The 14,893-nt window shown below is 54.1% G+C and overlaps 1 protein-coding gene across 1 annotated transcript in view; it reads right to left on the bottom strand.

The window, feature by feature from the left end:
* The window catches only part of ADCY1 (adenylate cyclase 1), a 108,306-nt gene that overhangs the window by 71,829 nt on the left and 21,584 nt on the right, over positions 1-14,893 (bottom strand). Inside the window, exon 3 of the mRNA XM_030307623.1 lies at positions 3,543-3,661. Coding sequence (XP_030163483.1) covers positions 3,543-3,661 — 119 coding nt within the window. The remainder of the gene's footprint in view (positions 1-3,542; positions 3,662-14,893) is intronic.

Genomic DNA, 14,893 nt, shown 5'->3' with positions numbered 1-14,893 from the left:
ACGGCTTTTTGCATTCCCATGTGAGACACGGCTTCGTGTTTTCTTGCACGTCACATGTATTTTTATCGAAAAGTGGATAATACGGTGTGACCACTCCGAAAATCAGAACCCCTTCCCACCTCAGGACTGGGGTTGTTACTGTTGCCGTTTATGTCGTTGTTTGATGACTTTTCTGAACAAATTCTGTAAAGTCTGTTTTCTTTCTCGTGTGGGGCCATTAAAGTCTGCGTGGTTAGCGTGGCGGTCGGCCAGCAACTGGACGGGTTTCCTCACGTGCCCGGAAACAGTGAGTCTCTTGGCGTTGGAGGGTGGGCACTCGGCCAACTCTGTCTTGTTCTGCTCTTCCTGCTCGCACCCAGCCTCAAGGTCAGCCAGCGATGACAGACCGGACACCTCACGGTCTTTCCTGAGTGCGCACACGGCCCTACTACCCTCGTGTGTGGTCCTCTGGCTCCCAGAAGCATTCCCACAGCCTTTCAAAGCACCCGGCAGACCTCTCCTTCCCCAGTTTTTTAGCACCCTGCTCCTGCCTCTGCCATTCTCACTGCCTCGGGTGGCTGTGAGGTTAAACAGTTGCCACTGATTGTGGTTAACAAATGTCTCAGGGCAAAAGCTGCTCACACTGAGCGCTGAGTCAGGTCACATAGAGATAAGCCTGTGAAAAAGGTTTTGCAGGGAATTCCCAAACGGTGACGTAATGACAGCCCTCTGAGGGTTTTCGAGGCCCCAACCCCATTCTGTCCCCTCTGGTGGCTGTCAGCAGTCAGGTGTCGGGATGTGGCTGCAGGTGCTGCCTCTCAAAGCCATCACGGCGCTGAAGACAGCAGAACAGACACGTTAGATTCTGCATAGCTTTACTCTTCTTACCCAGATTGAGCTGTTTTTCTTCAATAAACATTCCTGGACTCTTGCAAGAGTTTGCTTGATTTCCAGTGTGCTGACAACGTGGGCTCTGACAGTTTCTGTCAGCACTGTCATCGCTTCTACAGAGGAGAGGACGTTCAGATGTCCTTCCCCCCATCACTGATGGCATCAGTCGATTAGTTGTGAGTCGTGTGCTGACTGGGGACCTTAATCCCGGAGTGACGGGGAATCAGTGAGGGACTGTCACAAGGGTGGCAAAGAGGACAGAGCCAGGTTCACATCCAGGCTGTGGACTCTGATGCTGCCGGAGGGTGGCTAGGGGCGCTGGGGCGGAGCCGGGGCCGGGCCCTCAGCTTCGTCTCCTGTCTCAGGACTGTCACACCTGCAGCCGTCGGGAATGAGGCACCCACCAGGGTAGAGATTTTTCAGCCTCAAAGGGAAATGGTGATTTTCCACATCTGGCTTTGCTCTCCCAGGTCAGAAAAGAAGGAGGGGAAGGTATGTGGGCTCCCTGCTCCCTGCTGGCCCCCACCTGCTGCCCCAGGGCGTCCCTGACACCTGCCGCCTTCCTGCTGCGTGCACCTGCTCCACACCCCTCCCCCGGGCACCCCCCGCCCCACCCCGGGACTGCTCTGGTGGCCTGGTGCCAGCAGAAGGCTGGGGCCACGTGCCCCCCGTCGTTTCCGACCAAGGAGAGGCAGTGGGCGAACGGGAACGTCTGCAGCAGCCAACCCAGGCCCCGCCCCGGCCCTACCACTCTGGCTTCACTTTGCTGAACCTCAAATTTCTTCCCCTACAAGTGGGGGTGACCGTGTCCTGGCTGCCTGGGCCGGAATGCTGGCCCCACACACCGGGCGCTGCGTTCTCCGCAGAGAACACCACTGGTCCCTCCCGAGAGACCCCGCAGTGGGAGTCAGCGTGTGGCGCTGGCAGGCTGACTGGCACACAGGGATGGCTCGGGGGCCCGGTGGGGATGGGAGGGCAGCCGCAGGCCTTGGCTCATTCCAGGTGGGCTAGCACCTGCCTGAGGGGTCCCAGTCCACAGCACTCAAAACAAACACAAGGGGCTTTATCCTTCTGTGTCTGCAGGGGCCCAGGGGCAGGGAGGCCCGACACCAACACCCAGAAGACCCAGAAGAACACTGAGAAGGGAGAGAACGTCGGTGTTGCAACCACCACCGCCTGCCTGAGTGGCACTTAGGTGAAGCGCAATGCTCAGCCAGTCCAAGTACCTAAAAGGGATCACGCGATTTAACAGGATAAAATTCTTTTTAATCGTGTCTTTTAAAACAAGGAAGCAAACCACGGGGGGCAAGCTGGTTCGCCTGAGGGCTCAGTGTCCTCACCTGTAAAATGGGAACACTCTCTACCTCCTGGGGCTGCCACAAGAGAAGCAGAGGTCTAGGCCACCCCAGACCCTGGCACCAAGGAGAATGACGCTCAGCTTTAGCCCGACGTGGGCCAACTCCTACCCCAACACCACTGCCCAAAGGGGGCTCAAGACAGAGTGCCGACCATCTCCAGCCACGCAGGACGTGGAGGGTATGCCAAGAGGGCCAGAGCAGCTGTGACACCAGTCACCCAAGGAGTCACCACACCCGGCAGGTCTGCTCACCTGGGCCTCCCCTCAAACAGGGGCCTCCCCTCCACTCCCTCCCCTCCTCCACCTTCTCCTCCTCCCCCTCTTCCTACACCTCATCCTCCCCCTCGCTCCCCCTCCCCCTGTACCTCATCCTTCCCCTCCCCCTCCTCTCCCTCCCTCCCCCCTCCCCCTCCCCCTCATCCTTCCCCTCCCCCTCCTCCCCCTCCCCTACACTTCATCCTTCCCCTCTCTCTCCTCCCCCTTCCCCCTCCTCCACCTCCCCCTCCCTTCTCCCCCCCTCCTCCTCTTTCCCCTCCCCCCACACCTCCCTCCCTCCTCCCCCTCCCCCTCCTTCCCTCCTCCCCCTCCCCTTCTTCCCTCATCCTTCCCCTCCCCTTCCCTTCCCCTCCCCCTCCCCCTCATCCTTCCCCTCCCCCTCCTCCCCCTACACCTCATCCTTCCCTTCCCCCTCCTCCCCCTACACCTCATCCTTCCCCTCCCCCTCCTCCCCCTACACCTCCCCCTCCACTTCATCCTTCCCCTCTCCCTCCTCCCCCTTCCCCCTCCTCCTACACCTCCCCCTCCCTTCTCCCCCCTCCCCCTCCTCCTCCTTCCCTCCCCTTTCTTCTATACCTCCCCCCTCCCCCTTCCTGCTCCCTCCCTTCCTCCCCCTCCCCCTCTTCCCCCTCCCCTCCCCTCTTCCCCCTCCCCTCCCCTCTTCCCCCTCCCCTCCCCTCCTCCCCCTCCCCCTCTTCCCCCTCCCCTCCCCTCCTCCTCCCCTCCCCTCCTCCCCTCCTCCCTCTTCCCCCCTCCCCCTCCTCCCTCTTTCCCCCCTCCTCCTTCCTCTCCCTCCCTTCTCCCCCCTCCTCCCCCTCCTCCTACACCTCCCCTCCCCCCTCCTCCCTCTTCCCCTCCCCTCTCCTCCCCCCTCCTCCTTCTCCTCCCCTCTCCTCCGTCTTCCCCCCTCCTCCATCTTCCCCCCTCCCTCCTCCTCCTCCCCCCTCCCCCTCCTCCTCCCCCCTCCCCTCCTCCCCCCCTCCTCCACTTTCACTCAGTGCCCCAAAGCCCACCATTGCCAGGACAGTGCCAGCCCTACCTCACGTTGTCATGCCGCTGGATGTAAATCTTGTGGAAAATCCTCTCGGGGGGCTTCAGGAAGTCCTCCTTCATCTCCATGGCAACATTCCGGGGCAGAAGGCTCATGAGCAGCCGCTCCTGGACAGGGGAGACGGGCCCGCGTGATACAGCAGGGGCCTCCTGCAAGACCCGTCACCCCACCAAGGTCTCTGCTGAGCCCTACACGGGGGCTGCAGACCCTGCCTGGCCCCTGAGTCCCAGAGGGTCATGCCCAGGCCTGGACGGTCATCGCACAAGTAACTGCTCCCAGAGGGCTGGAAAAGCGCCAATATCACCCCCAGAAAACACAGCCCCCCCCCGGCCCCCCCCCACCCATTCTTCGTGCCCACACGCCCATGTGCCCTGGCTTCACTGAGCAGGGGTCAAGGGGGCGGGGGACACCACTGCCTCCAAGTGGGACGGCCCAGCCTCACTCCCCACCCCACCGCCCGACACGGCCCTGAGAGGGGCCTCGAGACGGGCTGCAAGGGCCTGTCTCCCAGGACAAAATGGTCCCCTCACCTCTCAGAGATAAGCAGCATGGTCCATTGCCCTGGCCTTGCCTTCTGGTTTCTCCCTTCCCTACGGGGCTCAGATGTTTCTTTCCCCACAGAGAATGGAACAAACATCTAGGCTTTTCCAGAGGAGCCCGCTACTCCAGGGCCTCAGTTTCCTCATCCAGACTGCCTGTCTTCCCCGCCCTGCCTGACCTCACCCCACTGGCCCCCGACCAGCCGCCACACCCGAGGCCCATCCCTGTCCTCCTCACCCCCCTTCCCACCCTGCTTCGGAAAGCAGACAGATCAGAGTTTAAATCCCGCGCAGAGTTAGGTGGCACAGCCTGCTTCCGAGGGCAAACGCGGCCTGAGAGGGGGCGGGAGAAGCCTGCCTCCCATTCCATCCCTGCGGCCCAGCTCCCCCTAGGCCCCCAGCCCCTTGGCCATGGCCTGTCCCATCAACAGGAACTCTGGCAAAGCCCTCGGGCACCTGCACCACCCCCAGCCCAGAGCAGGCAGCTGGGTCCCCCCACCAACCGGGCCCTGGATCCACTCCACTCTGCAGTGTGTGAGGCCATGTCCCTGACTGCAGCAGCCACAGTCCCATGTGACCACCTCAGGAGGACCATTGAAGCAGCAGTGACAGCAGTCACAGAGCCCAGCAGACCTCTGGGGCTGGGAGGGTTTCACCCCTCTCGCTCCAGACTCCACAGAGCAGGGCACATGTCCAGGAAAAGGTACTGCAGGCCCTTGCAAAGTCCCCCCAGGTAATGTGTCTCCATGTAGACTTCCGGGGGGAAGGCCAGACCCGGCGCCAGGAGGTCCCGCGTAGAGCTAAGCCTGTGTCAACGAGGCCTGTCACGGTCCTGGCCCTGGAGCTTGTGCCCGAGCCCTGTGTCCTGAGCGAGGCCCGGTGCCACCCCGAGGCCAACCCACACAGCTGCTGACTGGACAGACTCCGATGCAGACGAGGGACATCGCAACAGTGCCATGGCCCGTGGCCACTCTCGACATTCGGTCACCTGGGGAGACGGGCCTCAGAGGGGACACAGAAATGTCCAGGCTGAGCCTGCGAGCACAGCCCCAGGGACAAAAAGGCCGCCGCCCAGGCTGTGGGCGCGGGTATGTGCCCGAGGCCTGGCCGGGTGGATGCCGACCCCTTCCTTAGCTGAGGGGCCGCTGGGGTGAGGCCATGTGGGAGGTGGGGGAGCTCGGGCAGGGGCTCACTTGGGCCACCACAGGGCAGCAGCAGCAGCAACATGAGCACACCCGGAAGCTTCTGGAGATGCCCCGAGGCACAAGGCGGGGAAACACAAGGAGCCAGACACCACGGAAGGCCACCCACGGAAGGCACCAAGAACACAGGGCAGCTCGCATTCTCTCCGGGGAAGGCCTGGTGTCACAGGGCCCCACACCCCTGGGCCCCCTGGGTGGCCAAGCCACATCCAGGGACTCAGTGGGCACTACCCCCAAGTGCCCTGCACGAGGGTCCCTGGAAAGGATGGCAGTGTGGCCCGGCATCCCTGCTCTGCCCCTCGGATGGTCAGTTCGGCCCTAGCCGAACCCCATCCCGTCACAGGGACTGGGCGGCAGGTGCTCTGAGAAGGGCTGCAGCGCCGCGGGGCCCCACTCCCCACCATACTTGCCACACCTCCGGGTGTGCTCAGGTCCCTCACCTGCACCTACAACGGGACGGAAGGAGGACCCGGAAAGGCAGAGACAGGAAAGACGTGGTGCCAGGTGCTGGGTGTTGGGAGAGATGCCAGGGTAGAGCCGCCCACTGTCCCCAGAGCCCTTCTCCACCCCTAGCACAACTGTCTAGCCCCTTACTGATACCTAGGCCTGACGACCTGAAATACACACTACATCATCCAGCCTCCCACTGCGGCCAGATGTGGCCAGTGAGATAGGGTCCAAATGACCACGTGAGAGCTTCTGGAATGTTCCTTATAGACAGCCTGTCTGTTGCTGGGAATATAGGCATGATGGCTGGATCTCTACCTGCCATCTTGATTAATGAGGATGAGGTCCCCGCATTAGCAATGGCAGACCAGTTACCAGAGGAGACTGGGTGGTAAGGGCTACATGGGTCAGCTCTGCCACATTAGCCATAAGGGGTCTCCCTGCAATCCACATATGAGGGGACAGGAATGCTCTCGCTTGCATAAGCCATTGTCACAGGAAATGCATTTCCCACCAAAGGCAGGCATCAGCCCAGCTCCCCCATGAGATTAATGAGCCGACACACATAACCAAGAGGGAGAGCGCACAACCTTTCCCACAGGGAGCAGAACGCCATCTGGCAAGTCAAGCACCCATCCCCAGTTAAAAACAGCAAAACCTGGGACAAAGTCGCTGCCTGACATCACACGGATACTCCCTGAAATCCACATCCAGTCTCAAATCAAGCCCTAAAGCCCCAAGCAGCAACAACACGGCTTCAGAAGCAGACAACACTGATACGGTCTAAGCAGCAAAATAAAATACGAGGCCAGAAATCAAAGGGACAAATTTATGAATACGGATCATACAAAGTATCCCAGCCTCCTACAAACTTTGGTACACTTATCTCGGCTATCAAAATGTGACTTAAAATACGCGTATGTGGGGCGCCTGGGTGGCGCAGTCGGTTAAGCGTCCGACTTCAGCCAGGTCACGATCTCGCGGTCCATGGGTTCGAGCCCCGCGTCAGGCTCTGGGCTGATGGCTCAGAGCCTGGAGCCTGTTTCCGATTCTGTGTCTCCCTCTCTCTCTGCCCCTCCCCCGTTCATGCTCTGTCTCTCTCTGTCCCAAAAATAAATAAACGTTGAAAAAAAAAATTAAAAAAAAAAAATACGCGTATGCTTCTTTAAAAACATTCGATATGTACGTAACAGTTGTGAGGACTCTGCTTCTAGGAGACACACAAGTACTTTCCAGACTCCCCACTCCCACCCCCGCTATGTGCACTGAAGTCCCGGGCACCACACGTGAAAGGCATCAGAAGACTCTGAAAGGCATAGGGAAGGAGGCACAGACGTGGGGACCAAGCAGCAGCTCAGAGGTAAGGCCTCAGTCTCTCCATTTGCCGCGTACCCCAGACTGAGCGCTGGAGCCGGGGTGGCCCAGAAATGCCCCCAGCAGGCATCACAGCATGCTCCCCAAAACCCAGCTCTCTCTGGCCAAAGGACCAGGAGGGGGGCGGCTACACAAGAAGAAAACCATAGACAGCAATCACCCTACTCCAGGCAGACCGCCAAAACTTGCACACACCTCCACTCTCCGCCGGCTGTGAGGGGGGCACCAACCACACAAGCGTACCAGGAACCTGGCCCTTCTGGCTGGGAGCACGCACACCCTGCTGCTTGGAGTCAGGGGAGACCGAGAGCTCACGAGTCCCAACAGAGGCCCGTCGTGCAGCCCCTCCTGAAGTATCAAGGTGGCAGCCCCTCCCTGGCAAGCCACATCACGGAAACCCAGCCAAAACACAAGGGCCAAACAAAGACCCAGACTCTCACACATAATACCCCGGAATCCAGGTTCTGATCAAGAACTAGAACATTCTCAACAAATGAATGAAAACAACCCACAGACAACAGCACCAAGATTAACAGAATAGTTAGAATAACTAACAACATTTGAAAACAGCTATTGTAAGAATAATTTAACAAATAACCACAAACACACTTGAAAAAATGAAAAAACAAAAACAAAAAACCTCCAGCAAAGAAATAGAAGATGCAGAAGAGAATCAAATGGAAATTTTAGGGGCATCTGGGTGGCTCAGCCGGTTAAGCATCTGACCTCGGCTCAGGTCATGATCTCACAGTTTGTGGGTTCAAGTCCCGCATCGGACTCTGTGCTGACAGCTCGGAGCCTGGAGCTGGCTTCGGATTCTGTGTCTCCCTCTCTCCCTCTGCCCCTCCCATGCTCACGCTCTGTCTGTCTCTGTCTCAAAAATAAATAAATGTTAAAAAAAAATTTTTTTAATGAGCAGAGAATCTGATTATACATTTCTCCAAAAAGACACATAGATGGCCAACAGGTGCATAAAAAAATGCCCATCATTAATCATCAGGGAAATACAAATTAAAACCATAGTGAGATATCACCTTATACTGAGGAAACACATCCCAATTCATTATAGAAAGTTAATATTATCTGACACCAAAACCGGACCAAGACTAAAAGAAAACTACAGACTAATGTCCCTAAAGAACATGGAAGTAAAAACCCTTAACACAATATTAGCGTGTCAGCAATACATACCAACAACTGACCCAAATTTCATCAGGAGACACACCATCACCAGTCCAATATTGAAATATCAATCAATGTTATACACCATATCAACATACATAGAATAAAAGTCACGGGGGCGCCTGGGTGGCGCAGTCGGTTAAGCGTCCGACTTCAGCCAGGTCACGATCTCGCGGTCCGTGAGTTCGAGCCCCGCGTCGGGCTCTGGGCTGATAGCTCAGAGCCTGGAGCCTGTTTCCGACTCTGTGTCTCCCTCTCTCTCTGCCCCTCCCCCGTTCATGCTCTGTCTCTCTCTGTCCCAAAAATAAATAAACGTTGAAAAAAAAAAAAATTTAAAAAAAAAAAAAAATCACATATCTACACTTGTGGCGAGCATAGCATAACCATACACGTGTCAGATCACTATGTTCTATACCAGAAATTAACGTAACATTGTCCATATGCTGTTGCACACTGTAGTTACACTGCAATTATAATCTATACTCAAATTTAAAAAACGTTTTAATCGCATCACAATTTATTCAGAAAAAGAATTTGACGAAATTCAACATCAATTCCTGATGAAACAAACACTCAGAAAAATAGGAAGAGAGGGTAACTTCCTCATCTTGATAAAGAACCACCAGAAAAAGCCTACAGCAAGTATCACACTTAATGGTGAAACCCTAAACACTTTTACCAGGAGCAAGCCAAGGATGTCTGCTTTTCCCACTTTTATTCAACACATAGCACTAGAAAGTACAGTGCATGAAACAAGGTAAAAAGGAAATAAAAGGCATACATATTGGAAAGAAGAAATAATACTACAAATATTTGCAGATAACCTGATGGTCCATATAAGAAATATGAAGGACTCTGCAAAACCATACCAAAGTAAAACATCAAAAGAACAAAAATAATAACAAACAAAACAATACCCTCTCCCCAGAAAAACTTGGTAGAACAAGCAAAGAATGATGAACAAGCAAAGTAGATAGTTGCAGGATACGATATCAACGTACAAAAAGCAGTTGTATTTCTACATACTAAGAATGACCACGTGGACATTGATATAAAAAATACAATCTCAGGGAGCCTGGGTGGCTCAGTCAGTTAAGCATTAGACTCGCGATTTCAGCTCAGGTCAGGATCTCACAGTTCATAGGATCAAGCCCCACATCAGGCTCCATGCTGACAGCACAGAGCCTGCTTGGGCTTCTCTCTCTTCCTCTCTCTCTCCCCCTCCCCTGCTTGTATGCACATGCTCTCTCTCAAAATAAATAAACTTTAAAAAGAATTACAATCTTACTTGCAATCACTCAAAAAATGGAATTGATAGGGGTAAACATATCAAAACATGTACAGGACTTGCATGCTGAGAACCACAAAACACTGGTTTAAAGAACTTAAAGAAGATCCAAATAAATGGGGAGACATACCATGTTCATGGACTGGGAGACTCAATACAGTAAAGATGTCAATTCTCCACTTAACACGGATCCTATCAAAATCCCTGTAAAGATTTTAGTAGCTACAGGGCAGATTATTCTAAAACTTACATAGAAAAGCTAAGAAACAATAACAACTAAAATCCTTCCGAAAAAGAACAGCAAAGTGGGAGGAATCACTCTACTTGATTTCGAGATTTATTATACAGCCACATTAACCAAGACCGTGTGGAAGGATAAACACATAGAGCAATGGGACACAACACAGACCCAAGAAATAGACTCCCACAAATACACACAACTGATTTTTGACAACCACAGAAAAGCAGTTCAGTGGAGGAGGTCTACAGAACTACCATACAATCCAGCATTATTTACAACAGCCAAGACGTGGAAACAACCTCAGTGTCCATCGATGGATGAATGCGTAAAGAAAATATGGTACCTGTATATGATGGAACATTATCCCACCACAAGAAGAAGGAAATCCTGCCATTTGTGACAACATGGATGGACCTAAGGGGTATTATGCTAAGTGAAGTAAGTCAGAGAAACAGAAACACTGTAGAGTCTCACTTACATGTGGAATCTTTAAAAACTGAGCTCAGAGATGCAAAGAACAGACTGGGTGGTTGCCGGGGGGTGGGGGGGCAGGCAAAATGGGCACAGGGAGCAGGGTGGTCAAAAAGTACAAGCTTCCAGTTATAAAATAAGTAAGTTCTGGGGATGTGATACACAGAACGATGGCTGTAGTTAACCATATTGTACACTTGGAAGCTGATGAGAGTAGGTCTTAAATTCCCATCACAAGAAAAAAGAAACCTGTAACTATGGTAGGTGAAGGATGTTAACTAAACTTACTGTGGTCATCATCTCACAACCTATACGTATATCATGTATGTTGTATGCTTTAAACTTATACAACATTACGTTGATTATATCTCAATAAAACTGGGGAAAATGGCAATGGAAGACATATAGCATTTTCAACTGATGGACAATAGACACCCACAGGCAAAAAAAAAAAAAATGAACCTTGATCTAAAACTCACACATTATACAAATATTAACTCAAAATAGATCACACAGTTCTATGTAAAAACATATATAAACTTTCAAACTTTTAGGAAAAAACTTAAGAGAAATCCTTGGGATCTAGGGCCAGACAAAGAGTTCTAGGACTGGACACCAAAAGCACAATGCATGAAAGAGTCAGTTCACAAACCCAACTTCATCAGAATCAGAAGCATTTGCTCTGCAAAAGATTTGTTAAGAGGGACTAAAAGACAAGCTACACACTGGGAGGAAATGTTTGCAAACCACATACCTGCCAAAGAATATTATATAAAGAACTCTCACGGCTTAAGAATAAAAGTTGGATGATGATGATTATGATGATAGATGACAGATGGATGACAGATGTGATAGGTAAATATGACAGACGGATATGATAAATAATAGATGAAAGATAAATATGATAAATTGATATGACAGATGATAGATGTGATATATAGATAGCTTGATATGATAGATGATAGATAGATACATAGAGAGATAGATAAATAGACTGATTCCCTTAGACAGATAGATGATAGATAGATTACATAGACAGATGATAGTTCCAGTTAGATAGATAGTAATACATAGACGATAGATAGATAGATAGATCGATATAGATCAATAGATCCAATAAGAAAATGGGCAGAGACATCAACAGAAATTTCTCCAAAGAGGACACGGAGGTGGCAAATAACCACCTGAAGAGATGTTCAACATCACAGCCACGAGGGAAATGCAAATTACAGTCACCATGATACATCAGTACACACCTATCAGAAGTGTTACAACAGAAAACAGTGACACCAGCACCTGCCGGCGAGAGCGCAGAGAAACGGGATCCCTCATGCTTTGCTTGGAGTAAAAAGCGATCCGAGCGCTCTGGAAAGCAGCTTCACGATTTCTCAGTGAACATGCCACACGGCCCAGCAATGGTACTCCTGGACGTTCATGCCACAGCAACGAAGACTTACGTTCACACAAGGAACTGTAGGAATTCCAACAACTCTTCCCATGACAGCCCCAAACTGGAAACCATCAATTTGTCCTCCAGCAGCTGAGAGGTCCATCCACACCATGGAACACCACTGGCAATACAGAGGGTGAGCTGCTGATACAGCAACAACCTCCAGTCCTGAAAGTCTACACATGTATGATTCCACATACAGTCACTCCTGCGATGACACATTTACAGAAACGGACAACAGATTGGTGTTTGCCAGCATGAGACTGGATGTGGGGAGGAGAGGTGGGGGTCCACATGGCGCCGGAATGTTCTGTGTCTGGGCTGCTCCGGCTCGGCCTCCTGCCGTGGGGAAACATGGTGGCTACCCAGGATGCCCATGTGGTTTCTCACAACTACACGTGAATCTATAATCAGCTCAAACTAAAAAGCTCAGTCAAGAGAAAACGCAGAAGCCGGGCATGGAGAGAACCCTGGTGCGTGGCCGGTGGGAAGATGGCAACGCCCTGCCGGGAAGCCTGGCCGGTCCTCCAAGCTCAACACTCGTGAGCCCACGATTGCACCCCGGCCATCCAGCCCAGAGAAATGACTTCCGTCTCCCAACACTCCCGTGGGAGCGTTCTCAGCAGCACGGTCTGTAACGGGGACAACCAGGACGCCCACCAACCGACAGACCGCAGGACGCAGACCCTCCCCATGGCAGGTACCCACTCAGCCATGAGGAACCGAGCGGCTCCGACACACGCTGCAATGCGGACGCGCCTCGACGACTCGACACTCAGGGAGGGCAGCCAGGTGCCACAGGCCACACACCGTATGACCCCATCTGCCAGAAGTATCCAGAACAGGCAGACCACGGAGACGGGACACAGACCAGGGGGTGTCTAGGTCTGGGAGGGGGGCGGGGACTCTCACGACCAAGGGGCACGAGTTTCTTTCCGGGTGATGAAAATATTCTAAAATTAGATGGTCGCGATGGTTACTCTACGGGAAAGCCGTTTTGTTGTTTCGAACTGGAAACTGAATTGATGGTACGTAGGCTATAGATCAGTAGGGCTTTTTTTTTTTTTTTTTAATTAAAAGTGAATTAATGACTATAGTTCTTCTGAAGGGTGCAGGGAACTGGCCGGACGTCTTTAAGAGGTCATCCCAGATCACTTAAATGGGGCTGTTTCCTGTTGACACATTTCCTCACGCGGTGGGAAATCAAAAACGCCCATTTTCCTTGGTATGATGACAAACCAAATACGCGCTCTATAAACAGCCATACGTTACTTTGGGATCACGACTTAACACAATTTGGGGAACAGCAGGGCCCTTGGAGCAGAGGCCTCTGTGCTCAGGGCCCAGGGCCAGGAGGCTGATCTTGGGGCGGGGTCTCAAGAGACAGGCTTCCCCGCTGGGCTGTGAGGGGTGGCAGGGGGGAGGCCACCTGGGAGCTACAGGGTGACCTTCAGAGGCCTGTCACCCCGTCCCCACACTCTCCAGCTGTGACAGCCTCAGACCTCAGAGCTTCACCACCCAGTCGGGCAGCCCTCCCACCCCACCCCGACCCCCACCCCCAAGCCAATGGACACAGAGCTGCAGCTCACATCCTGCCTGCCCTACCTCGTAAACACCTGTGACCCCTCTCTCTGCTGCCCAAATGCCCATCTACTGCTCCCGCTTCTCCAACTCTACCGGAAAACTCCTACACATCCTTCAAAGCCCCAGACAAATATTTCACGATGTGTTGCCCCTTCTCCATGCTGCCTGCCCCATGGACCCCCCACTCCTCCACACGGCCCACCCCACAGGACTGGCTGGAGCTGTGTCCCATGCACAGCACCAGGCTCCCACTGTCCCGGTGTCTCCAGAGCCTGGTGTGGGCCAGACATTCAGATGCGCGGGGCCATGGATGACCATCCCACACAGGAAATCCATAACTGCCTCAGCTCTAGAACTTACTCATGAACCCATAAGTTCAATTCACAACGTGGGATGCCCTAGGTCAGCTGACCTGTTGGTGGGAAATGCTCGCATGCCGGCTGGGTTGTAGCGACCCCGTGTCCCCGTGACAGGGAAGAGATCACAGACAGATGCGTCCAGCGTGTGCTTCCGGCCAAGCCGATATGCGAGGGGCTGCGTGGGGAGTGAAGGGGTTGTGCATGACAGGCAGCCAGAGACTGACCGACGTCCCCCGTCAGGCCCAGGACACACAGAGGAGAGGAACCTCCCACCTCCGCTGCTCAGCAGCCCAGGGCCTGTCCACACATGTGCAGGGCCTGGCTGGACGCAGCTGAGCACCGGGGCCTCCGGCTGGGCCTCTCTCTGAGGCTGCACCAGCAGAAATCAAGCGTGTGCTGCAGAGGGAGGGGGGCCAGGCCCATGCTGACCCCCACAGACCCCCGAGTGGCCTCAGAGGACACTGGGGGAGGGGACACTTCTGTGGGGCAGGAAGCTCGGCCCCTCCCCAGTGATTCCCACAGACGCAGCAACTAAAACCCAGGCATCTTCTCCCTTGGGACCGTGGTCAGCATGGAGTGGCCCGCTCTGCGTGGTCCCTCATGCCCAGGGCAGGCAGCTGCAGACGGCACCATCCGGGGTTCGGAGGCAGAGCCCCCCAAGCTCACTCAGGCTGTACCCGAATCCACCAGGTTGGCCTGCTGGTCAGAGGAGCGTGTTTCCCCGCTGGCTGTGGGCCGGGTCTGCTCTCGGCACCGCGGCCGCCGGTTCCTGGACGCGGCCCCATCTCGAGGCCCCCCAGAGCTCCCCCTGCCCAGAGCCCCTCGGAGGGCCCCTCGCCCCAGCCAGAGGAAACACCCATCTTCCAAAGGACTTGGGTGAGGAAGTCAGACCCACCCGGAGAACCCGCTTTTACCATAAATGTATCCTAATCAGGCCAGTAACCAGGGCCACCTGAGCTGGCAGATGAGCAGCCCAGGGACGGTCAGCGACCCGCTCATGAGGCCCAGAACCTGGTCCTGGTGCCCACCGGGCCTCCTGCCTCACAGGACACAGAGCAGAAAGGGGAGGAGCCCAGGAGGGCTGCCCAGCCTGCTTCTCCCCACTGTCAAATCACACACCTGACTTCCACACAGACGCAGCAGATGCCATGGTCTGAAGGGTGTCCCCTCAACACCTGCGTGTCAAAGTCCTAACCCCCACA

Source organism: Lynx canadensis, chromosome A2 (assembly GCF_007474595.2).
Source record: "Lynx canadensis isolate LIC74 chromosome A2, mLynCan4.pri.v2, whole genome shotgun sequence".
NCBI lineage: Eukaryota > Metazoa > Chordata > Mammalia > Carnivora > Felidae > Lynx > Lynx canadensis.
Note: the sequence above shows the minus strand (reverse complement) of the source record. Positions and strands in the feature narration are given on the sequence as shown.